Raw genomic sequence first — 26,852 nt, 5'->3', positions numbered from 1 at the left:
CTGTAGTCAGGGTCCTTCTGGAGCAATAATACCAAAACAGGGATGTTTCATCAGCATTATAGATTTGTTTTGGCATCAGATTTTCCTCAGTGATGACTTTGGCAAACTTGTCAATGAATTTCTCCACTGCTTCATGATCAGCAGATGATTTTTCACAAATATTTAAAATGCAACTAGCCTGTTGAATATTCAGAGTTCCTTTCAATTTTCAGTTCATCCAGGATAGATCTTTGTTTCATGATCAGCATACCATTAACAGGAATGTGTTCACTGCAACGCTGATGAATCCATTCTTTAGGTACATGATTGAGACCTTCGTTTTTAGGTTTATGTAGTGTTTTTCTATTTTTCATTAACTTTTGTTCATCACTTTTTCTTTAGGTCATATATAGTGGTCATTCTGACATCATACTCTTCTGTAAGATGTTTCATACTTATCATGCCATCCAGTTTCTCCAACAGCTTGACTGTGCTGTAGATCAACATAAAGGCTTCCTCTTTTTCTTTTCTTTCTTTCTTTTTTCTTTTTAGCTCTGTTGCCCAGGTGGGGGTACAGTAGTGTGGTTATAGTTCACTGCAGCCTCTAACTCCCAGGCTCAAGTAATCCTCTTGCCTTAACCTCCTAAGTTGCTGGGACTACAGGCACATGTCACCATGCCTGGCTAATTTTTCTTATTTTTTTGTATAGATGGGGTCTTGCTATGTTGTCCAAGCTATTTGAATTCTTGGCCTCAGCCTGCCAAAGAACTAGAAGATTTACATATTGAAAACTATAAAACATTGCTGAAAGAAATTAAAGACATGAATAAATGGAAACATGTCCCATATTTGTGGATTGGAAGAATATTGTTAACATGTCCATGGTACACAAAGTGATCTACAGATTCAATGCATTCCCTATTAAAAGTTCAATAGCATTTTTCATAGAAATAGAAAAAACAAACCTGAAATTCAAGTGGAACCACAAAAGATCCTGAATAGCCAAAGTAATTTTGAGTAAGAACAACAAAAACAACAACAAAAAATCTGGAAACATTATATTTATTCGTTTCAAAATATATTATAGGGCTATAGTAATTAAAACAGTATGGTACTGGCATAAAAGACAAACAGACCAATGAACAGAATTCAGAGCCCAGAAATAAATCCATGCATTTATAGCCAATTTATCTTCAATAAGGGTATCAAGGACACAAAATAGGGAAAGGATAGTCTCTTCAATAAATGGTGCTGGGAAAACTGGACATATACACATATAAAAATGCAACTGCACCCTTATACAAAAAAAAACTGACTCAGATTAAAGATTTTAATATAAGAACTATAACTGTAAAACTACTAGATGAAAACATAGGAAAAAAAATTCTTTTCTTTTCTTTTTTTGAGACAAGGTCTCATTCTAAGATCACCCAGGCTAGAGTGTAGTTGCATCAACATAGCTTACTGCAACTGCCAACTCCTGGGCTCAGGCGATCCTTCTGCCTCAGTTTCTTAAGGAGCTGGGACTATAGGTATGTGCCACTAAGCTCAGCTAATTTTTTCACACTTTTGTAGAGATGAAGTCTCACTATGTTGCTCAGGCTGGTCTCAAACTGCTGGCCGCAAGAGATCCTCCTGCCTCAGCCTCCCAAAGTGCTGGGATTACAGGCGTCAGCTACCATGCCCAGCAAAAAAATGCTTCTTGACATGGGTGTTGCAAAGATTTTTTTAGATATGACCCCAAAAGCACAGGTAATAAAACCAAAAATATACAAAAGTGAGATTGTATCAAACTGAAGAGTTTCTATACAGTAATGAAAACAACCAATAAAAAGAAGAGACAATCTATGGAATAGGAGAAAATATTTGCAAACCATACATCCCACATGGTTAATATCAAGAACATATAAGGGCTCGGGGCGGAGCAAGATGGCGGACAAATAACACCGCCAGACAGAGGGTCTCTGCAGAAAAGACCGATTCTAGCAGAAAATAGAGAAAAGAAGCAAGAAGACGAGCATACAGCGGACAAGGGCCGGAAGGAGGGGTACCTGAGACCCCGGGAGACTCCACGGGAGGAGGCTGCGGAGGAGAACTGGAGGCTGAGACCACCGGAGCAGCCCGGAGACCAGCGGCAAGGGTAGGTGGATTTGCTATTTCCCCTCCCCTGCATTCGGGACTGCTGGTGGGCTCCCCAGCGGGTGGAGAGACCTGCGGACATCAGCCCAGAGACTGCCGCCGCCTGCCAACGGTGAGCCTGTAACAGACGTGGCACCAGGTTCCCAAATTCCTCCGGGCACCTCCGTGTGCACGGAGAGCCGCGCGGCAGGCGCCATATTGCCTCCTCCCCCCCTCCGCCGACCCTACCCGCGGCTGCCCAGAGAGACAATACAGCCACCAGCCGGAGGCACCTCCAGGGAACGGGACCTTCCCGTTTGGGACCCCGCCCGCCCTCCCAGGTGCTGCTGGCACCTTGTTCCCAGGAAAACGGTGCCGACTCAGAGGCTGAGAGACATAGACCCAGCTTGGGCTCCCTGTGGGTGAATTAGGACCGGAAACCCTCTCCCTGGTGGGAATACAGTTTGAACTCTGGGACCCAGAGGTCGGACCTGCAGACCAGATCCCCTGCACCGAGGGCTAGCATTGCCCGGGGCACAGAAGGATTATACGTGAACAGCCTACTGAGGTCTGTGTGCCTCCAGGGGCGGATCGGGTGGAACGGCGTCCCAGGAGGAGGCTGTGCGCCCAACCCAGGTGGCGTTCCTGTGCAGGGAACCTCCCCGCCGGCATCACAGTCCGGGGAGGCCTGGTGGCTTGTGGTCTGGCCTGCTGGCAGAGGCTCAGGAGTAGCTGCGGAGTTGGGGAGGGTGGAAAGAAGCGAGGCCTGCTGCAGACTGTGGGTCTCAGACAGCCCCACCCCCACACCCAGACTTTCTGGCTGAGCGGGACCATTCCAGCCCCGCCCTGACAGCAGAGAACAGAACTTTGACCCCTGCTAACGGCCTGAGGGCAGGCTTACTCAACCCAGCTCCGCCCAGAACGAGAGCTGATAACAGGACTCAAAATCAACACCATAGCCTGTTCCTCCAAGCAAACGCCACCTACTGACAGGGACAGCATCTTGCACAGCCTTTCCACGGCACCCACTGACTCAATATACAGGGAGTGGTCCAACTTCACCCACAGGCACCACCTAACGCCTCAGAAACTAAACAAGGTGTGTGAATACCCAAACAATAACCTAAGGAAAGAAACAACAACTGATCGACATGGGAAGAAATCAGCGAAAGAACTCAGGAAATATGAAGAACCAAACGGAAAACACACCCCCAAGGAGGAGCACCAGCCCCCTAGAAACGGACACCGACCAAAATCAGGCAACCGATATGACAGAAAAGGAATTTCGTATGTGGATCATAAGAACACTCACCCAGCTGCAACAACAACTCAATAACCAACACCAAGAAAACACAAAAAACCTCCAAGAAATGGAACAAAGGTTCAACAAAGAGATTGACACAGTGAAGAAAACTTTAACCGAAGTCCTGGAGATGAAGAATCAACTCAGAGAACTACAAAATACTGTGGAAAGTCTCAAGAACAGGGTGGATCAAGCAGAAGAAAGAATCTCAGAGCTTGAAGATAACACCTTCCAATTAAATAAATCAGTCACAGAAATACAGCAGAGAAACAAGAGAAAAGATCAAAGTCTACAAGAGCTGTGGGATTATGTGAAAAAACCTAACGTGAGGGTCATAGGTTTAGCCGAAGGGGAGGAAGACAGCACTCAAGGGCTGGACAAGCTTTTTGAAGATATAATAGAGGAAAATTTCCCAGGTCTTGCTCAAAATCTCGATATACAAGTTCAAGAAGCCCAGAGGACCCCTGGGAGATTCAATGCAAACAGGAAGACGTCACGTCATGCAGTCATCAGACTGACCAAAGTATCAACTAAAGAGGCCCTTCTAAGAGCTGTAAGACAAAAGAAGCAAGTGACATACAAGGGAAAGCCAATTCGAATAACATCAGACTTCTCTAATGAGACTTTACAAGCAAGGAGAGACTGGGGCCCCATTCTCACTCTTTTGAAACAAAACAATGCCCAGCCTAGAATATTATTCCCTGCAAAACTAAGCTTCATATATGAAGGAGAAATAAAAACATTCGCAGACAAGCAAAGGCTCAGAGAATTCACCAAGACAAGACCAGCCCTACAAGAAGTACTTAAAACAGCGTTATGCACGGAACATCATAATAATAATCCACGGATATAAAAACAACCAAAACCCAAAGATATTAAAGGCCAGATATTACAATGGCTCAAGACACAAATCATAGCAACAACATCCAACCCAACAGAATGATCAGTAATCTACCTTACCTATCAGTTCTCTCAATAAATGTGAATGGCTTAAACTCTCCACTCAAGAGACATAGGCTGGCTGAATGGATAAGAAAATACAGGCCAAGTATATGCTGTCTTCAGGAAACACATTTAACCTGCAAGGATGCACATAGACTAAAAATAAAAGGGTGGAGATCAATATTCCAAGCAAACAGAAGCCAAAAGAAGGCTGGTGTGGCAGTTCTAATTTCAGACGATTTAGTTTTTAAACCAACAAAAGTAGTAAAAGACAAAGAGGGTCATTATATAATGGTGAAGGGCACAGTCCAACAAGAAGAGATAACAATTTTAAATATATATGCACCCAACTTAGGTGCACCCAGATTCATAAAGCAAACCTTACTGGAGCTAAGCAAATGGATTAATAGCAACTCCATAATCGCCGGGGATTTCAACACCCCACTGACGGCACGAGACAGATCCTCCAAACAGAAAATTAATAAAGAAATAATGGACTTAAACAAAACTCTAGAACAATTGGGTCTGACAGACATCTACAGAACATTCTACCCAAAATCCACTGAATATACGTTCTTCTCATCAGCTCACGGGACATTCTCTAAGATTGACCATATCCTAGGACACAAAGAAAATCTCAAGAAATTTAAAAAAATAGAAATCATACCATGTACCTTCTCAGATCACAGTGGAATAAAACTAGAAATCAACCCTAACAGAAACTCACATTTCTACACAAAAACGTGGAAATTAAACAACCTCCTACTAAATGATTACTTCGTAAATGAAGAAATCAAGACGGAAATAAAAAACTTCTATGAAGAAAACGACAATGGAGAGACAAGTTATCAACTCCTCTGGGACACAGCTAAAGCAGTTCTGAGAGGAAAGTTTATCTCCATAAATGCCTATAACCAAAAGGCAAGAAGATCACAAATAGACAATCTAATGAAACGACTCAAAGAGCTGGAAAAAGAAGAACAGACCAACCCCAAACCCAGCAGAAGAAGTGAAATCAACAAGATCAAATCAGAACTAAACGAAATTGAAAACAGGAAAGCTATTCAGGAGATTAATAAAACAAAAAGTTGGTTCTTTGAAAAAATAAACAAGATTGACACGCCGTTGGCTAAGCTAACGAAAAGCAGAAAAGAGAAATCTCTAATAAGCTCCATCAGGAATAAAAAAGGAGATATCACAACTGATCCCAAAGAGATACAAGATACAATTTATGAATACTACAAAAATCTTTATGCACACAAACTGGAAAATGTGGAGGAAATGGACAAATTTCTAGAAACACACAGCCTCCCTAGGCTCAACCAGGAAGAAATAGATTCCCTGAACAGACCAATCTCAACAGCTGAAATAGAAACAGCAATTAAAAATCTCCCTAAAAAGAAAAGTCCCGGTCCAGATGGCTTCACACCTGAATTTTACCATACTTACAAAGAAGAACTAGTACCTATCTTGCAGAAACTATTCCACAACATCGAGAAGAACGGAAACCTCCCCGACACCTTTTATGAAGCGAATATTACCCTGATACCAAAACCAGGAAAGGATGCAACAAAAAAAGAAAACTACAGACCAATATCCCTAATGAATATAGATGCAAAAATTTTCAACAAAATCTTAGCTAACCGAATACAGACACTTATCAAAAAAATAATCCACCACGACCAAGTGGGCTTCATCCCAGGGATGCAGGGATGGTTCAACATACGTAAATCTATAAATGCAATTCACCACATAAACAGAAGTAAAAACAAAGATCACATGATCCTTTCAATAGATGCAGAAAAAGCTTTTGACAAAATTCAACACCCTTTCATGATACGAACACTTAAGAAAATAGGCATAGAAGGGACATACCTAAAAATGATACAAGCCATATATGACAGACCCATAGCCAACATCATACTGAATGGGGAAAGATTGAAATCATTCCCACTTAGAACTGGAACCAGACAAGGCTGCCCACTATCTCCACTTCTGTTCAACATAGTGCTGGAAGTCTTGGCTACAGCAATCAGACAGGAAAATGGAATCAAAGGTATCCAAATAGGGGCAGAAGAGATCAAACTTTCACTGTTTGCTGATGATATGATATTGTATCTAGAAAACCCCAAGGATTCAACCAAGAAACTCCTGGAACTGATCAATGAATTTAGTAAAGTCTCAGGATACAAAATTAATACACAGAAATCAGAGGCATTCATATACGCCAACAACAATCTAATTGAGAACCAAATCAAAGACTCAATTCCCTTCACAATAGCAACAAAGAAATTAAAGTACCTAGGAATATATTTAACCAAAGAGGTAAAAGACCTCTACAGGGAGAACTATGAAACACTGAGGAAGGAAATAGCAGAGGATGTAAACAGATGGAAATCCATACCATGCTCGTGGATTGGCAGACTCAATATCATCAAAATGTCTATACTACCCAAACTGATCTACAGATTCAATGCAATACCTATTAAAATCCCATCAGCATTCTTCACAGATATAGAAAAAATACTTTTACGCTTCGTATGGAACCAAAGAAGACCCCGAATATCAAGAGCAATTCTAGGCAACAAAAACAAAATGGGAGGCATTAATATGCCAGATATCAAACTATACTACAAAGCTGTAGTAATTAAAACAATATGGTATTGGCACAAAAACAGGAATATTGACCAGTGGAACAGATGTGAGAATCCTGATATAAAACCATCCTCATATAGCCATCTCATCTTTGACAAAGCAGACAAAAACATACGCTGGGGAAAAGAATCCCTCTTCAATAAATGGTGCTGGGAAAACTGGATAGCCACCTGTAGAAGGCTAAAACAGGACCCACACCTTTCACCTCTCACAAAAACCAACTCACGCTGGATAACAGACTTAAACCTAAGATATGAAACTATTAGAACTCTAGAGGAAAAAGTTGGAAACACTCTCCTAGACATCGGCCTGGGCAAAGAGTTTATGAAGAAGTCCCCAAAGGCAATCACAGCAGCAACAAAAATAAATAAATGGGACATGATCAAACTACAAAGCTTCTGCACAGCCAAAGAAATAGTCATGAAAGTAAACAGACAGCCTACAGAATGGGAGAAAATTTTTGCATCCTATGCATCCGATAAGGGACTGATAACTAGAATATACTTAGAACTCACGAAAATTAGGAAGAAAAAATCAAATAACCCCATTAAAAAGTGGGCAAAGGACTTGAACAGAAATTTTTCTAAAGAAGACAGAAGAATGGCTAACAAACATATGAAGAAATGCTCAACATCTCTAATCATCAGGGAAATGCAAATCAAAACCACAATGAGATATCACTTAACCCCAGTGAGAATGGCCTTTATCAAAAAATCTCCAAACAATAAATGCTGGCGTGGTTGCGGAGAGAGAGGAACACTCCTACACTGCTGGTGGGACTGCAAACTAGTTCAACCTCTGTGGAAAGCAATATGGAGATACCTTAAAGCGATACAAGTGAATCTACCATTTGATCCAGCAATCCCATTGCTGGGCATCTACCCAAATGATCCAGTGACACTCTACAAAAAAGACACCTGCACTCGAATGTTTATAGCAGCACAATTCATAATTGCAAGGCTGTGGAAACAGCCCAAGTGCCCATCAATCAAAGAATGGATTAATAAAATGTGGTATATGTCCACCATGGAGTACTATTCAGCTCTAAGAAACAATGGTGATATAGCACACCTTATATTTTCCTGGTTAGAGCTGGAACCCATACTACTAAGTGAAGTATCCCAAGAATGGAAAAACAAGCACCAGATATATTCTCCAGCAAACTGGTATTAACTGAGTAGCACCTAAGTAGACACATAGGTGCTACAGTAATAGGGTATTGGGCAGGTGGGAGGGGGGAGGGGGGCGGGTATATACATACATAGTGAGTGAGATGTGCACCATCTGGGGGATGGTCATGATGGAGACTCAGACTTTTGGGGGGAGGGGGGGAATGGGCATTTATTGAAACCTTAAAATCTGTACCCCCATAATATGCCAAAATAAAAAAAAAAAAAAATTAAAAAAAAAAAAAAAAAAAAAAAAAAAATAAAAGAAGGACCCTCAGTTCTAGGAAAAAAAAAAAAAAAAAAAAAAAAAAAAAAAAAAAAAGAACATATAAGGAACTCAAGCAATTCAATAGCAAAAAAACCAAATTTTTAAAAGGGCAGATAACCCAATTTTAAAAAGGGCAAAGGACTTGCATACACATTTCTGAAAGGATGATATATCATATAAATAAATAGCCAACGGGTATATGAAAAGGTGCTCAATGGCACTAGTCATCAGGGAAATGAAATATCACTTCACACCTATTAGGATGGCTATTTTCAAAAAAGGCAAGAGATGACAAGTATTAGTGAAAATGTGAAGAAAAGAGAGTAGTTGTACACTGTTGGTATAGCCATTATGGAAAACAGTACAGAGATTCCTAATAAAATTAAAAACAGAACTACTATATGATTCAGAATCCCACGTCTGGATATATAGATATATCTGGTTTTATTGTGCTTTGCTTTATTGTTCTTTGCAGATATTATGTTTTTAATAAATTGAAGGTCCATGCAACAGACCTTCATTTAAATCAATGATTAAGCTTAGTGAGGAAAGCATGTCAAAAGCTGAGATAGTTCGAAATAAAAAAACCCTCAGGATCCAACAAAAATAATATTCTAATAAGAATGAAGGCAATATGCAAAAATAAAATCAAATGTTATAGCAAGATGGTGGAATTAAGATAGATTTCTTTTCTCTAAAAATTTTCATGCTGCTATTATATAGTGTTTTTCCAATTTAAGAATTGTAAGAGAAAAAAATAAAACCAGCAACTTGCCTATCAATGCCAGTATCCAATTTCATCTCCATTTGTTCAATTATTTCTTTTTTCTTCTGAAGGCATTCAGATAACTTAGGAGAAGAGCTATTATATATTTAAAGAGGGAAAAAATCACATTAATAGCCTTATAATTTCTAAAACTTTTCACATGCATATGCATATTACATTAGGTACCTTTATAAATACATATTCACACATATTATTTTAGTTTGTTGACAAATCCAAGAAGCACATAATAAAGAATTATTTAGCATTCATTATGCCTAATGTATTTTTATAATAGTCACACTAGAAACAACCTATTAAAAGAGCAGAAAGAAGATGATTTAAATTTGTTACTCTGATCCTGGAAGAGACATCTCCTAACAATGTGATTTTGAAATTTTGGAATTATTTGGTCTCCTTTATAAATAAGTATCTAGCATAGTAATAAGAAAAGTCATAGGGTATCACCCAAGTATTAAGAACACAGTAAATCATACTAATTAAAATTGGGAGGCTAATAGTCAATCCAATTTATTTAGTTTTCTTAAGTTTAAAAAAACTTGACAATCATATTTGTCTTCGGAATGCTATCAAAAATGTCAAAAATATCAAGGAACTCTAAGAATTGTGTGAATTCTCTGCCATGTGCCTAACAGTTCTATAAAAATAAATTACCTTTCAAAGAATCATAAGTGATCTCTGAGACTGTTTCTGGACTACCCTTAGCATATCAATATTTATAACAAGACGCCAAAAATTTTATATGAATATTTTTCCACTTTAATAATAGTGCTAAAAAGACAATTTTGCAAAGCATGTTCACGTATGATCTTATTTCTCACATGCTTTTAAAAGTTCACATAAATTGATACAATGATATAAGCTAAACCTTAATGCCTCACCAAAATCAGTCCTATTAATCTCATAAATTTTTTTGTATGTCTTTATATTACAACAAGTGGATACAAGTGGACTGTGTCTGTTGGATCTTTTGAAGGATGTCAAATTTGCTGAGTTCCACTAAGCTGGAGGTCCTCTTTCACATCAGATTTCAGTTCTAGGTTTGTGACACATTAAGTCTTCAAATATACCAAAATTAATAACATAGTAGAAAAAGAAAACAGGAATGCAAGGATGAAGAAAAAGGACTTTTACATTTTACTTCATAAGGACTTTTATGTTTTATTTCATATCACCTATCCTGTTTGACCTTTTATGAACATGTCCTACTTTTAAAATTTAACAAAAATATATGTAGAATATCAATGAAAATCAGAAAATTTGACTAACCTTATTAGTGGCATAAGGTGATCATTAAACTGCTTGTCAAAAAGATGAAAAATAGTATTGGCCTGTTGCACAACATCCAAAAAGTAGAGATTTGCATTCCTAGAATCTGAAGAAGGAATTCCTAAAATTGGAAAGCATACATATGTTAGAATTACCCTTGAAGAAATTCATCTTGGCAGTAGAAAAAAATAATGTGGTTTCATATACACATAAATTAAAGCAACTTCTGTTTTAACAAATCAGCAATGACTTTTATGGACAGAAGAGGAAATATATAAACGAGCTTAAGCTTATTATTAATAAAACTCATCCTAAGTTATTTTGGTGCTTAAATTTTCACCATCTACTTAGCCTTCATGATTTGCTTAGATAAATCAAAAAATAGATCAACAGTCATCTTGAACTCTACCTTCTTCCCTTTCCCAACTCTGTGGTGCCTAATGATTCACAAGAGACAGGAATACATTCTTATCATTTTTCTTATAACCAGGCCTCTCCTCTCTGATAATACTTAAAATAATTTTTTTTCCTTTTTTTTCAGAGATGGAGCCTCAGTCTGCTGCCCAGGCTGGAGTGTGGTGGTATGATCATAGCTCACTGCAGCCTGGAATTCCTGGGCTCAAGCGATTCTCCTGCCTCAGCCTCCCGAGTGGCTAGGACTACAGGCTTGTATCACTGTGCTGGCTAATTTTTTAAAATTTTTTGTAGAAACAAGTTCTTACTATGTTGCCCAGGCTGGTCTCAAACTTCTAGCCTCAAGTAATCCTCCTGCCTCTGCCTCCCGAAGTGAAAATAATTTTCTTATTGGTCTTCCTTATTCAAGTCTATGTTTTATCCTATATACTGCTGTCATAGAAATGTGCCCAAACTCTCACATTTCACTCACCACTACTAGTACTCTCCATTATTTCCTCAAAAATTCTCAAAATCTCCTTAACCTCTACAGAATAAATTCCTGATTTTCAGCATGGTAATCAAGCCACTCTACATTCTGACCAAAATGTCAGCTGACATCTCTGGATTTCAGTTTCCTTCTTTGCGTAAAGAATAACAGAAGACCTCTAAGGTCTCTTTTAGCTCTAAATGTTTATGTTTCCAGCAAAAATTAAAAGATGCAAGAGACTACAAAAAATATTCATAGCTGATGAGAAAACACAGGTTTAATATCTAGAGTCCTTTATAGCTGCAGTCCCCAATCCCACTGGTCCACAGCCTGTTAGGGACGAGGCTGCAGAGCTCCATTTCCCCACTCTTCCCATACCCCCAATCATATGCCCCCAGGCCCGTGTGAAAAATTGTCTTCCATGAAACTTAGGAAGGGGGAGAGGGTACACTCACAGCAGGAGATGAGCGGCCAGTAAGTGTATTTAAAGCTGCTCCCCATTGCTCACATCACCCCCACCCCAATTCCAGTCCATGGAAAAATTGTCTTTCATGAGACCTGTCCCTGGTGCCAAAAATGTTGGGGATCACTGTTAGGAGGATGATTTTTTTCAAAGTCTTAAACATGCAAAACAAAGGTGATTTTTTCCCCATAAAAGACAAAATAACCAATTGATAAGAAAATTAAAGGCTCCCATACAAATAAACTTAAAAGAGAAAAAAATTTATACATGTAAAAAATACTAACCTTTGCTATTAATAAAAAACATGACAATTAAGGCAATATTGATGTATGTTTTTAACTACTAAAGTATTAAAGTTTTTGTGGAATACTCAATAATTACAGAAAAACTGGTACACACATACAGGCCAGCAGCAGCATAAACTGGTGGAGAAAGAAAACCTTTAGGAAAATAGTTTATATTGAAATGAAAAAATAAAAAAAAATATATCAACAATTTAAAATTTTATATATAAAATCTATCTCACACTTTCATTCTGGGATTTTATCCAAAGAAAATTAATCAAAATAAGAAAAATAATTTTAAGCTCTACAATATTCAATGCAACATTATCTATATTATCAAAAACTTGAAAAGATGTAAGATGTCTAATAACAGAGTACAGTAACTTTATATGTGCATGACAGAATTTTATAAAATCATTAAATAATAGCAGTGAATACTAACTAAATAGCTGCTTGGAAAATACTTATGAATATGAGGAATCTTTCTATCCTACAAGGAAATTTTCTAAATCTTTCCAAATTGAGAATAGTGCCTGGAGATGCTAGATTTCCATACTAGCTAAATTACAACTCCTTCACACCACCCAGATATAAATTCATGTTACTTTTTTATTATCTTCTTTATCTTTACATCTTTGAGGTATACCAATACAAATTGCCATATTAAGTCATTTGCAAATGGCAAATGTTAAATACTTGATATCATGGGTCTGCTGTAATTAATTTTTAAAAAATGCATCTATGTCATAAGAGCAACAGTGTAAAAAATGAGTAAGAAAAACCACAGTTAAGCCAAAATGACTGAATTATGGCTAATTTTGGTTCAATATGAGAAACTTAATGGAATGTATATATAGTCCATAAAAATTTTGCATATCTACTACTATGTATTTTCTAGATGCTAGAGTACAACAATGAATAAAACAGACAAAATTCCTACCCCTAAGAGACCTTACATGCTATCATTTCTACCCAGAACACTCTCTCTCCAAATACTCAATTTACTCTTTCACTTCATTCAGCTCTCTGGTTCATGTCTCCTCAGAGAGGCCTTCTCTTACAATCCTTTCCAAAAAAAAACTTCCACCCTTGAATCTTCAATCGTGACTCCCCATTATTATTCTCTATACCTTACCTAGTTTTACTTTTTTTCATTGCACTGCCTAAGCATTTGTCTACCTTTTCCACAAGAATGTAAAACTCCATAGGTACAGGAGTAGGCACTTAGTATGTGTTAAATGAATGAATTCTGATGAGTGGAGGTAGACATTAATAGGTAAAAATTTCATTGTGATAACTGCTATTCAAAAAGTTAATTCAATGATGAGATAAAGAGTAACTGGGCTGCAAGAGGAGGACTACTTTGGTTAGGATAATCAGGACAGGCCTCTCTGAGAAGGTGACATCTTAGTTGAGATGAGTTGGTTGAAAAGTCCATGAGAAGAGCCATGAGAAGAGCTGAGGCAAGAGGATTTGAGGGATGAGGAAAATCAATTACAAATAGCTTAAGTGAGGAAAAAGAACAAAAGTCAGAGTGACTTGAGCAGTGAGGGGAAATGAAATAGCAATGAGGATAAATATATAAGAGGCTAGATCAAAAATCATGCTTTTCTAAAGAGTTTGTTGTTGGTTTCCCTCTAAGAGTAATAGGAAGCCACTAAAAGGTCTTAAATAGGAAAATGATAATTAAACTGGCTGTTACACAAAGCCAGTAATACAGGGAAACCAGTCACAAGTAGACAGATAAGATGGTGTTTAAACTAGGATGGTATCTATGGAAATAGAGAAAAGGAAATGAATTTGAGTTATGGTTGGAAGTATTAATACACTGACAGGATTTGTTAATGGGTTGGCTGTCAGGGTTGAGGAAAAGAAAGAATTAAGGTAACTCCTGGGTTTGGGTGAAGCTTGTTTGAACAACTAGTAAATGGTAATGTCTTTTTTTTTAATTAACATATAATAATTGTACATATTGATAATGTCTTTTGATGACATGGGGAAGAATAAGAGAGGAACAGGTTTAGAAGGAAGATAAAGAGTTTCATTTTGGATATGTTAAATCTGAGGTGCCTACTGATAAGTGGAGAGATCAAGTGGGCAACTGGATTAATAAGACTAGAAGGCAGGTCATTATTACACTACTAATACTATGTAGTAAGCCCAGAGGACCAAAAGCAAAAGAAAAATTTTAATATGAATCTATTCCTTTCCAGACTTATTTTTTAATAGTCCTTTCTAAACCTTACAATACTCAATTCCCCAACCAATTGTTTTCACCTTCACTTCTGTTCCTTGACATAACTCATAGCATTGTAATATGTTGTGCCTATACTGTGTCATATATTATAGTGACTTATGTAGTTTATTACTTTACTCTGCTGGATGTAAACAATATAAGAGAACCATTTTGTACAGCTTTCAGCACCTGGCAAGTCTTTTCATGATACAAGCTCAAAATTCTTTGCTCTGAACCGAATTTGACGTGCAAAGATGATTATATATAAAATAAATAACATTATGCATATAAGTTAGCAAAGCAGAATGAAAGGAATTTAACACAAGTATAACACAAATATACTTACCAGCAAGTCCTGTTTCCAAAGCATAATCAATATGCTCAATACATAAAAATTCCACAAGAATGGTAAAAATTCTAAAGGCATTCCTTGGTAAATCAGAAGGATCAGAGAGCTTTAAAAACAAACAAACAAAAAAATCACTCCTCAAGTCTACCTTTTTAAAAAGCCACCTTTTTTTTTTTTTAGCAATCAATTTTGTATAAGGCAGTATTTTTCAGGTATCAAAGTAACTCATATTCCACCCATGCCCAGCACCACACACACACACTCAACTATAATAATCCACATTTTTCTATAATTCTCCTGACTTACAGCAGTATTTCTCAAACTTAGATTGAATCCATTAGTGAGATCCAAGTATACTTTTCATAAAAGACATATATACACATAAACATCTAATTTTCACACTGGGCTACTAGGTAAAATGCATTTTTTATTGCGGGTCAAAGAGGTTTGATAGCCATTGACTAAACAAGGGCTATTCTAGTAAAACTCAGAACGAAAAGAATTCTTTATTTTATTGAGGAGTGAAGATGGGGAAATTAATAACAGATGCACTATAAAATTCGACAGGTTGAAATCACAGTTTCATCATATCCTAGTTCAATGAAACTTTGAGATGTTATTTAACCCCACCAAACCTCAATGTTCCCATTTGTAAAATGGGAATAATATTAACAGTATTTGATTCTAGCCCTGAGGTGAGAATAAAATAAGAAAATAAATGTAAAGTTTTTGTATCACAGTATTTGGCATATGGTGAGCTCACAATGTTCATTTTGGTACTGCTGCTTCTAAACTATTTAGTAAAAGAATTATTAGTTAGTTATGCTGAGAAAACGAAATCCCTCTTAAAATTTTAGAAAATTACTTGTGACTTCTAACTGCTTTCTACATTATTTATAAATTGATTTCTCCCTTTGTAAAAGCTATATTTGTAGACTTCATTCATGTACCCTCTCAGGGTTAACATTTGTTAGCTGATATATAAAGTTGGGAGTTGATAAAGAATTCTATAACCAGCTTTAAATCCCCACTGATTATAAATACTGATATAGTATCACTCAACTCCTTTCTTGGTCTTAGTAACTACCCCAACCTTCACCCTTCTTCAGTCTCTCCAACCCAACCTTCACCCTCCTTTGTTGACTGATGCTTAAATAATGCCCTCAACCTTCTTCACAAGCCTAAGAATAAATTCAGTTTCTCAGCCTTCTCCTGTTTACATCCAAACATTCATGCATAACAGATAAAAGAGGTAGACTTAAAATTGGTTAAGGATATAGAAGACATGCACAACCTAAGCAACTGGACCAAAAGTGACATTTATAGAATACTCCATCCAACAACATCAGGATATACATTTTCCTCAAGTGGACACAAAACATTTACCAAGATAGACCATATTCTGGGCTAAAAAACAAGTCTCAGTAAATTTAAAAAGGATTCACATTGTACAAAATATGTCCTCTGATCATAATGAAATCAAATTTGCAAGCAGTAACAGAAAGATATACTAACAAATCCCCAAATACGTGGTAACTAGATAATATACTTTGAAATCACTGTTGGGCCAAAAGAAACCAAAAGAGAAATTAAAAAGCATTTGAACTGAATGAAAATAAAACACAACATACCAAAAATTTGGGGATGCAGCTAAAGCAGTACTTACAGGGAAATTTGTAAGATTAAATGCCTATATTAGAAAAGAAGAAAGGTCTCAAATCAATGACCTCAGCTTCCACTTCAAAAAACTAGAAAAAGAAGGCAAATGAAACCAAAGTAAGCAGAAGAAAGAAGTAATATAAAGTAGAAACTAATGAAATACAAAAAAGGAAAACAATAGAGAAAAATTAATAAAACCAAAAACTGGTTCTTTGGGAAAATCAATAAAACTACAAAACTTCTACCAGATTGGTCAGGAAAAAAAAAATGACACAAATTACCAATATTAGGAATGACAGAGGTGACAACATCACTATAGATTCTACAGCTATTAAAAGAATAATAAGGAAATATCATAAATGACTTTATTCTAATAAATTCAACAACTAATATTAAATACATAAATCCTTAAAAGAAACAAAATACCAAAGATCACTAAGAAGAAGTAGATAACCTGAACAGTTCTTTATCTACTAAAGAAGTTGAACTGTAGTTAAAAATCCTCACACATAAAACTGCAGGCCCAAATGACTTCACTGGTGAATCCTACCAAATATTTAAAAAAGAAAGAATATCAATTCTATACAAACTCTTTCAGAAAACTGAATGATGAGTGGTGGAAATACTTCTAAACCCATCCTAAGAGGCCAACATTATCCTGCTACCAAAACCAAAGACTTAAAAGAAAAATAAAGGCCAATATCCTTCATGAACAACAGAAGAATTCTTAATAAAACTTTAGGAAACCTAATCCAACAAAATATAAATAGGACAATGGTCAATTCATGACCAATCAGGGTTTATGAAAGGAATGCAAGGCTAACATTTGAAAATCAATCAATATAATTTATCATATTAACAGAATAAAAAGAAAATATTTGAAAAACATCTAACATCTAATCCTTGTAGAAATTAGAATCAAACTAGAACCAAAAAGAATTGTCTCAATCTCAAAGAGAACATCTGTGAAAAACCCAGTTAGCATCACACTTAGTGGTGAAAGACTCAATGCTTTACTCTTAAGATCAGGAATAATGCAAGATGTTTGTTCTTACCACTTCTATTTAACATTGTACTGGGAGTATGGCCAGTGTAGTAACAAAAAAGAACAAACTAAAAGGCATCTATATTGGAAAAAATAAGTAAAACTGTCTTTATGGGCAGATAATATGACAGTCCATACAGAAAATCCAGTGGAAATTACCAAAAACAAAAACAAACTATTAGAATATGTGAGTTTAGTTAGATTGCAGGATACAAGATCAACACATAAAAAAAATCAATTATATTTCCATATACAAACAACTAAATTAAATTATAAATTAAATATGTATTTTAAAAATACCATTTACATTACATTATAATATCAAAAAATATGTCAATTCTCGGCTGGGTGCAGTGGCTCACACCTGTAATTCTAGCACTCTGGGAAGCCGAGGCAGGAACATTGCTTGAGCTCAGGAATTTGAGACTAGCCTAAGGAAGAGTGAGATCCCATCTCTACTAAAAACAGAAAAATTAGCCAGGTATAGTGGCCCATGCCTGTGGTCCCAGCTACTCAGGAGACTGAGGCAGGAAGATCACTTGAGCCCAGGAGTTTGAGGTTGCAGTGAGCTTGCTGACCCACTGCACTCTACCCTGGATGATAGAGTGAGACTCTGTCTCAAACAAAAAAGGGGGTCGGGGGGAAGATATCAATTCACCCGAAATAGAACTATAAATTCAATGCAATTCCAATTAAAATCTCAGGCTTCCCCCCATCCCCCCAGAAACTAACAAGCTGTTGTAAGACTTATACACAAAATGATTTATATGAAAATGTTAGAGTACCTGCACTACCTGATTCAAGACCTATTATAAAGTTACAGCAATTAAGACAGCATAGTATTGGTATAATACAAACAGCTCAATAGAACAGAACAGAATCCAGAAATAGACTCTCAAGTGATTTTTGACAAAGGTCAAAAGCAATTCAGTGGAGATAGTCTTTTCCATAAATAGTAGTGAAACACTGGATATCTAATTGTACAAAAATGAACTTTGATCCATATGTCATATGATATACATAAGTTAACTCAAAATTGATTATAAGCCTAAACGTAAAGCCTCCAAGTATAAAACCACTAAAAGAAAATATTAGAGGAAATCTTTATAACTGTTGGTTAGGCAAATATTCTTAAATATGACATCCAAGACACCATCCATAACAGGAAAGTGTTAAATTGGTTTTCATCAAAATTACGAATTTCTATTCTTTGAAATCCTGTTAAGAGAATAAAAAGACAAGCCACAGACTGAAAGAAAACATTTGCAAATCACATATTTGATAAACAAATTGTAACCAGAATACAAAATACTCAAATAATAAGAAAACACACAACCTAACTAAAAAATGATTGAAAGATCCAAATACCTCACTAAAGAGAATTTAAGGATGTCAAATAAGCACTTGGCTCAACATCAATCATCATTTCATTAGGAAAATGAAAAATAAATCCATGATGATATATCACTATATACTCTATTAGTTTGGTTGTTTCTTAAAAGAAATACTGTATGATCTACTCATATCACTACTAAGTATTTTTGAAATTTATTCATGTTGATACATATAACTCTACTTCACTCATTTAAATTGTTGTAGTTTTCTAGTGTATGAACAATACCAGTTTATCAATTCTCTTTTTGACAGACATTGAGTTTGCTTCTAAGTTTTCACTGTAATAATGCTATTATGATGTTAGATATTATGTGAACATATGAGCTTTTCTAAGAAACTGCCCAATTACTCTTCAAAGTAACCATACCAATTTTCACTCCCGTTGGCAGTGTGTGAAAATCCCTATTGCTCTACTTCATTATCAACACTTAGTATCATTAGACTTAATTTATGCCAATCAAATGAAAATGACATGCTACTTCTATTTTAAGTTTCATTTCTCTATTGGTGAGATTTAATATTGCATTGATAATTTACGCTTGCTTTTTTATAAATTGTTTATGTGCAGTCTTTGTCTTTTATTGATTTATATTTATATATATAATTTATATTGATTTACCATCCCTCAATATAAATAGATTATATATATCAACATAAATAAAAAATGAAGACTGCCTCAACTCTTAACTTCCACTACTTAAAAGCTTAGGATCTCAGTTCTTCATCTGTAAAACAAGAATAACAACCTCACAGGGTTGCTATGATGATTAAATAAGTCGATGTATCTACCTAAAGTGCTTATAATAATGCCTGTAACACAGTATATGCTCTAAAATTATCAGCTCTTCTTATTTGTTTCAGATAATCTTTTGCTAGTAGTATTGATTACAAATACTTTCTCACAGGCTGTGACTTATCTATTTACTTTGTTTAAAGTGTGTTTCAAAAAAGAAAAAGGAAAGTGTATTTGTTAAGAAGAGAAATTCTAAATTCTCATTCTTTCCCTGTGATGTCTATATTCTTAAAACACTGTTCTTTCCCTGAAGCTCCATCTGTTTGTGAGAAAGATCTAACCTTCCCTTTCATATCTTCATTTAGTCTTACAGAAAGAAAATGTGATCTGCTCAACTTTAATATACAATTATATTAAAATTTATTCCTAATTATAAAATAATTCTGTTCTCCAATAAAAATCTCATATAACAGATTAGGAATAAATTTTAATCATAAAAATTTTTTATTATAAAAAACATTTGTTCTTAACCAGCTAGATTTATATCTTAATATAAACAAGATAAAACTTAAAATACACAACTATATATAGTCAACCCTCCAAATCTGTTGGTTCTGCATCCATGGATTCAACTAAATGCAGATCAAAAATATTTGAAAATAAAAAGCATAGTTCTATTCGTACCAAACATGTACAGACCTTTTTTCTTGTCATTATTCCCCATATAATACAGTTATAACAACTATTTACACAGCGTATACATTGTGCTAAGTATTGTAAGTAATCTAGTGGTGATTTAAAGCATACAGGCGGATGTGCGTAGATTCTACACAAATCTTACACATTTTATATAAGGGATCTGAGCATCTGTGAATTTTGGTATTCACAGGTGGGTCCTGGAACCAAATCCCCACAGATACCAAGGGACAACTGTACAAACAGAATAAATTTACAATCACTCTTACCCTATGGCATCTTTCAAAGGCTTGTTTGGTTTCTTGTAAAAGATTAACCACCACTTCTTGGGATAGAAAAGTTTCCCCATGAGTATCAATACTTGGCCCCAGTGGTAAGTTGGTGCGTTGTCTAATTCTCTCTTTCAAATCTTGAATACTAGTACATCATATAGACAAATGAAAAAAGAACACTTTACACAGATTTCAGCTTCAAGTACCCTCAAACTTAGTATATATAAACAACAAAATGGACCAACAGCCAAGAAAACTAAATTCAAATTCCAATAACTACTTTTGTGAAGTGTGAAGCAAGCCTTGATCTCTAAACAGAAGATTTCCATTTGACAAATGAATAGATTTGGACTTATGATCTCTAAAGTCCCTTTCTGCTTTACAATTCAGACTCAACAGCCAAAAACTCATCGGGTTTCCTCAGGAAGTAAGCTATTTCAAATAAGTTAATATTCCAAATAGCTAAATAGTCCTGTTTAAAACTAAAACTTTAAAATTTTAATGATTGTTAAATGTATTTAATAACTTAAACATATTATACATTTCCTTACCATATTAAATATAATATATAATTAATATAATATATATGATTATATATATTATATATAATTTATATTATATATAAATATAATATATTAAACATAACTTAGCTTTTCTTAATGACTGAGGGTCACCTGGAACACTTATCCTATGGGATATCTTCAGAAGGTTAGATTTTTTTCTCCTTGAATACACAGCTCCAGGCTACTGGCAACTCACTTTTTAAAAATTCTCATGATTGCTCTTTTGTTTTTCTCTTCCCTTCCTTGCTACTACGGTTCAGATGTTACTACTTGCTACTACCTCTTACTCCTAATTATAATTTCTGATCATTATTTAATTCACAACAAACTGGAAAATAAGAAACTGGTTTGGGTGTGTATGTGATGTGTGTAGACTCTGGACTCTGATGGTATGGCTCCATAGAAGCCATTCTGCCTCGTTCTTGCATCAACCAGGTTCTAAGTAGTTAGGGTCTGGTAACTGAGATGTCAACAATTGTTACAACAAATCATTTTCCTCTAGTACATGAATAATTGTAGGCTTTAAGGTATTAATTTAATAGTTTTATGCCAAAGTTACTGAAAAAACTCATCAGCAGTTCAAGGTACCTAAACTGTGAACTATTTGCTATTTTTTTCACATTTGCAATTATAACAAAAAAATGGTGTGCTTAGTCAATAACCTGTAATAATTTATTCTAACTGGAAAAAAAGAAAAAAGAAACTACAGAACTCTTTATATTACTGATATTCTGCTTTACAGTTTTTAAAATTAGTTTATTTTTTAATTGACAAATATCTGCTTTACATTTTTGATCAATAACCTGGGTTAAATGAATTCCTCATAGAAAATTCTAATGACAGTCAATATTTCATAAGTTTGCCCAAATATAATAAGGTTCTTAATATTTTCAGTTTTAACTATAATATTTAAGAAAAACACTTACCCTCCTGTGCCAATAGATCTCTTTTGATGGTTTTTTGAATCATAATAGCGCTGTAGGATCATAGCACTTCTACTTTTCAAATATCCAGTCTCTACCTCAATATAGTTCTCCAAATAGGAAATGAAAATGGATTTGATAAGCTTAGACAAGAAAGTCTGTTTATCAGTACCTAAATTAAACTCCATCAACTTGCTGGAGAGATTGGTGGTTCTTTTCATGGCAAAGGGGGAGAAAAAGATTAATATATATTTTAGGTGTAGTAATAATACTAAGGAATATATATTTTTACAATGTGACTTTAATGACTTATGTTAAACCACCATTTCTTAAACCTTGGAAAAGTACTTAGGATGCAAAGAGCAGCTATACTGGGTAATATATAAATTAGAGTAGAACATTACTAACAAGATTATGGTTTTGAGAACTGTCACAAACGCATAGGAGAAGAAATTGTGAAGCAATGAAGTAATCCAGAAATGGCAATAGCAGCAAATTGGCCTCAAGTATGCTTTAATGCCATTCATCACATGGTACCCAAAACAGAGTACTGAGAGGTCTATTCTCTGTTTACCCTCTTTTGTCTTTGTCCATGTGGACTTTCATTTTCTATTTCCCATTATTGAAGACAGTGTCACAATAATGTTGTTGAAATGGACTTCCTCATTATGGAAACTTTAGAAATAACTTCTCCCAAAATGAAGACATTGAAGAATAGCAATAGAGTTGGAAAAAGTCAAGGGAAAAAAAACTTGGCATGAAGTTTCTGAGATAATCTCTGTAAGAGTAACACTGTCATTGACAAAAGCACAAGACAATTCTCCTATCAGACATTAGGCTGAAATTGTTATTTGTTAAGAATATGTTCCTTTCTTCTATAAGTTCTAAAGTTTTAACTGCAGAAAAATGTAATTATATTAGTACTTAGAGAAAAAAATAAAGAATAAACTATCTCACAATTAAAATCAAAAACAAAATTCTTTAAACAAGGTAAACAAGGTCTTAAGTTTTATTAAAGTACATTAAGATAAAGAATAACATCTAATTCCTCAGGTTAATGTACTAAGAATGCTATTCTTATACAATGCTAGTCTATACAGCCCAACATGTAATGCTAAAAGGTATACTGCTATCTGACAAACTGTTATTCAAAAATATCTGAATATGTCCCCATTTCCTATTTAAAAAAAAAAAAAAAAAAAAAAAAGGCCGGGCGCTGTGGCTCACGCCTGTAATCCTAGCTCTTGGGAGGCCGAGGCGGGCGGATTGCTCAAGGTCAGGAGTTCAAAACCAGCCTGAGCAAGAGCGAGACCCCGTCTCTACTATAAACAGAAAGAAATTAATTGGCCAACTGATATATATATATATATAAAAAAAAAAAAAAATTAGCCGAGCATAGTGGCGCATGCCTGTAGTCCCAGCTACTCGGGAGGCTGAGACAGCAGGATTGCTTGAGCCCAGGAGTTTGAGGTTGCTGTGAGCTAGGCTGACGCCACGGCACTCACTCTAGCCTGGACAACAAAGTGAGACTCTGTCTCAAAAAAAAAAAAAAAAGAAAATCTGATATCTATTATTTTCTAGTAATTAAAAATATACCTTGTATACAGATCATAGAGATTTTTGAGATATTGCTCTGCATCAGACTTCCTACATTCTTCTAACTGGTCTTTCACAAAACTCTAAAAGAAAAAAGTCAACATTATATTAATTAATATTAAATTCTATCAACTCCCCAAGTTATTTTTTCCTTTAAAAATAACTCGTTTTGAACTTTTCTGACTTAAAATCCAATCAAAAAGGCAATACATAGAAAACAGACCAATTATAAAAAATAAAAAAATAGGTTTTTAAATTTTACTGCTTCTCATATTTACCTGTAAAAGATCTATACCAGTTCTTAGAAATAAGTATTATGAATTTAGATATACTTCTTTTGAAACTGGCCTATTCTGCTTCATGAGGTACATGAAAAACAAAAAACAAAACTGAGGCTACAACAATAGAGTCAATTTCTTAGAGCAGTATTTCCCAAACTGTGGTCTAGGTAACACTAGTGTTCCTTGAGACATTGATAATCATTACTCTAAAATAGGATTTTGTGGTCAGTAAATATGGTAAATGCTGTACATTACAACCCTACTTCTAGAGAATCACAGTATATATTAGTACCTTTAAAGACTTCAAAAGTCCTGAATTGTGTTTAAAAAAACACTTATTGAATGTTACTTAATCCAGTGGGAAACACAGTTTAGTGGTAAACATGTTCGAAAGTATAGCACCATGGACGTCAAGGCTGTAAATTAAATTCCTGTGTTTTTATTTTTCATGTTAGTACCATATTATAAAAAATTCTACAGCTTGCACTTGTAATTCTTGTTCAATTTCACAAATGTCATCTATTGGTGAAGGTAAGGACCAAAAAAAGAAAAATCTGAGGCTACTTTACCATGATATATTACTCCTACTAATGCTACCCCAATTCCAAGCATGTGGTCTGGTAACACATTGATTAGCACCTTATTCTTGGTGAATAACAAAACATTTCTTTTAAAGCATGATGATTCTTTTCCTCTTAACTAGATTACTATTCCTAAGGTCACTATATAAATCAACTAAATTTTAAAAAAAAATTTTAAAATACAGGGAAAATCACAAATTGCCTTAATAGTTACTTAATTTGTCAGTGTTTGAAATTACCTGTAGTTTGATTTCAAATACATTTTGAATAAGTTTAGCCAGTACTGTTTCTGGATTACTAAAGATATCTCCAACTTGTTTGTTCACTCTTTGACAGAGTATTGCAGCATCTTCAAATATATCATTTCTCAAGTAAGCACCCTAAACAGCAAAGGCATTTTACACAGTGAAAATAAAATTTTTAAAATGATTTTAAAACAAATTAGCATAAAATGAAATCCAATAAAGTATACTGTTATGTTACCTCCTGGCACTGCTTTATATAAACATCAACACAATGGGAATAACCCTACAAAGAAGAAACACATTGTTATCATCGTCTTGGGTCAATTATAATAATAATCATCTAAATAAGTGTTATATGTAATAAAGCTTGTCTATGTCCCAGTGAATGGCCAAAAGCAATAGTGGTTGGACTTAGATAAAATCAATTGTAGAGAACCAATAACTTAATTAGTATAGTTGTCTTCTTTCTGTCACTTTCTATGATGAAATTTATCAGTTGGTTTATATCCTTGTTGGACTTTAAAGTGAAAGAGGAAAGTTGAGATATAACTGAGTCCTTCACCCCAATTTTTGCCCTATTATCATCTAGCCATCTCCTTCAATTCCAAAACACACACAAACACACACACACAGTCTCTCTCTCTCTCTCTCTCTCTGTCTCACACGCACGCGTACACATACACACACACACACACGCACAGATTCAAGGTCTTGAGAAAAGGTTGTACATATCTATATTTCCTTCTTTCCTGTCTTGGATTCCCTTGCAATAATCTGGACAGAACTATGTTTAATTGGCTTTCTGGAAATTTACTTTTAAAACTGAATCTATTTTAATAAAGTGTGTTTAAAACAAACTAATTTGCCATATCAAGCTAACTATAATGAGATTTTTGCCTACTAACAAATCATACATAAAAAAAGGTAAGCAATATCAAGTGCACCACTGACTCTCAAGAGCCATTCTCAATATTCAGATGTTACCAAAATGAAGTCTAACAAGCAGCTTCCCATTCCCTATTGTGATAGAAATATGAAGAAACAGATTGAAGGAAGAACTATTTAAGCACATTCTTTGCAGAAATATACTCCCACACAGGGATTTTCTCCCCAATTCAAATTCCAAGAAGACAGCTCCATAACACAACATTTCTTTTTATTATCTCCTGAGATTCCCTGAATTTATTTTAAGTCTATTCCTAGTTATATTTCATCTACTCTCTGGTTCCTATATTCCAGATATAGGCTATTTATGGTCAAGTTTTCTTGCTTTTGACCTATTTCATAACATGCTTGACTGAAAAAGATTCATTAAAAAGCAAGAAGGTAGACAATATAATTTTATACAACTATACAGAAACACTGGTATATTAATATTATTGAATATAAAATCATTATTTAGATATTGAATGCCTAACACTTATCATTTACAGAGAGATATAAAATGTACATTCAAATTATTCAAAACAATGAAAATTATCACTGTGATAGTTACACAACTAATAGGGGAAAATCAGAGACCATAATATATAGAACTTGTAAAATCTCCAGAACTTTGAAAATTAGTCTTCATTTTAAATTTGTACTATTTACCTTAAAATGAAGTAAAACTGCTGCTACTTCTCTCATTCTGGAGATTTCACCTCTTCTTTGAGCACTGGTAAACTCTTGAATCAGTTGGCATTCTAAATCATGATATTTACCTAAAAATAAAGTCATTCAGCTACACTGAGGCATATAAGGTATCCAAGTTATTTAAGAGTATCTAAATTATTTACAAATACAATGACTATGGATCTAGTTTTCTTTTGAAAGAATGACAAAAACAAGATGAGATCACAGGCACTGGATCCAGCCCTTATATTAATACTGTGGTATATAAATCTATATTTTCAAGACACAAAAAACTTCCAAAGAGGTAAAATAGGTAAGCTCCCTGGGGTTTGATTGCCATTTACCACTGTTACTTAAACCAGCAGCTGACTGAAAAAAATCTTCCAGATGCTATTTCTAAGATCAACAGAGAGCAAAATCTTAAACATGAAGCTATGGAAAGTCCTGAAGAGGACTACAGAATTCTATACTAGAATTAAATGTTTCCACCACGAACAATGGTGGACCGAACACCAAATTTCATCTTAAGATAATATGTGGTATTCAC

At 35.0% G+C, this 26,852-nt stretch overlaps 1 protein-coding gene across 1 annotated transcript in view; it reads right to left on the bottom strand.

Annotated features, from left to right (window-relative positions):
* The window catches only part of EXOC5 (exocyst complex component 5), a 62,537-nt gene that overhangs the window by 7,041 nt on the left and 28,644 nt on the right, over positions 1 to 26,852 (bottom strand). The window contains exons 7-15 of the mRNA XM_012785614.2: positions 26,285 to 26,394; positions 24,930 to 24,974; positions 24,686 to 24,826; positions 23,585 to 23,667; positions 21,992 to 22,201; positions 20,500 to 20,647; positions 14,700 to 14,808; positions 10,488 to 10,608; positions 9,210 to 9,296 (exon numbers count right to left, since the gene is read on the bottom strand). Coding sequence (XP_012641068.1) covers positions 9,210 to 9,296; positions 10,488 to 10,608; positions 14,700 to 14,808; positions 20,500 to 20,647; positions 21,992 to 22,201; positions 23,585 to 23,667; positions 24,686 to 24,826; positions 24,930 to 24,974; positions 26,285 to 26,394 — 1,054 coding nt within the window. The remainder of the gene's footprint in view (positions 1 to 9,209; positions 9,297 to 10,487; positions 10,609 to 14,699; positions 14,809 to 20,499; positions 20,648 to 21,991; positions 22,202 to 23,584; positions 23,668 to 24,685; positions 24,827 to 24,929; positions 24,975 to 26,284; positions 26,395 to 26,852) is intronic.

This window comes from Microcebus murinus, chromosome 6, assembly GCF_040939455.1.
Source record: "Microcebus murinus isolate Inina chromosome 6, M.murinus_Inina_mat1.0, whole genome shotgun sequence".
Classification (NCBI taxonomy): domain Eukaryota; kingdom Metazoa; phylum Chordata; class Mammalia; order Primates; family Cheirogaleidae; genus Microcebus; species Microcebus murinus.
The sequence above is the reverse complement of the archived record's forward strand: the minus strand, read 5'-3'. Positions and strand labels throughout refer to the sequence as shown.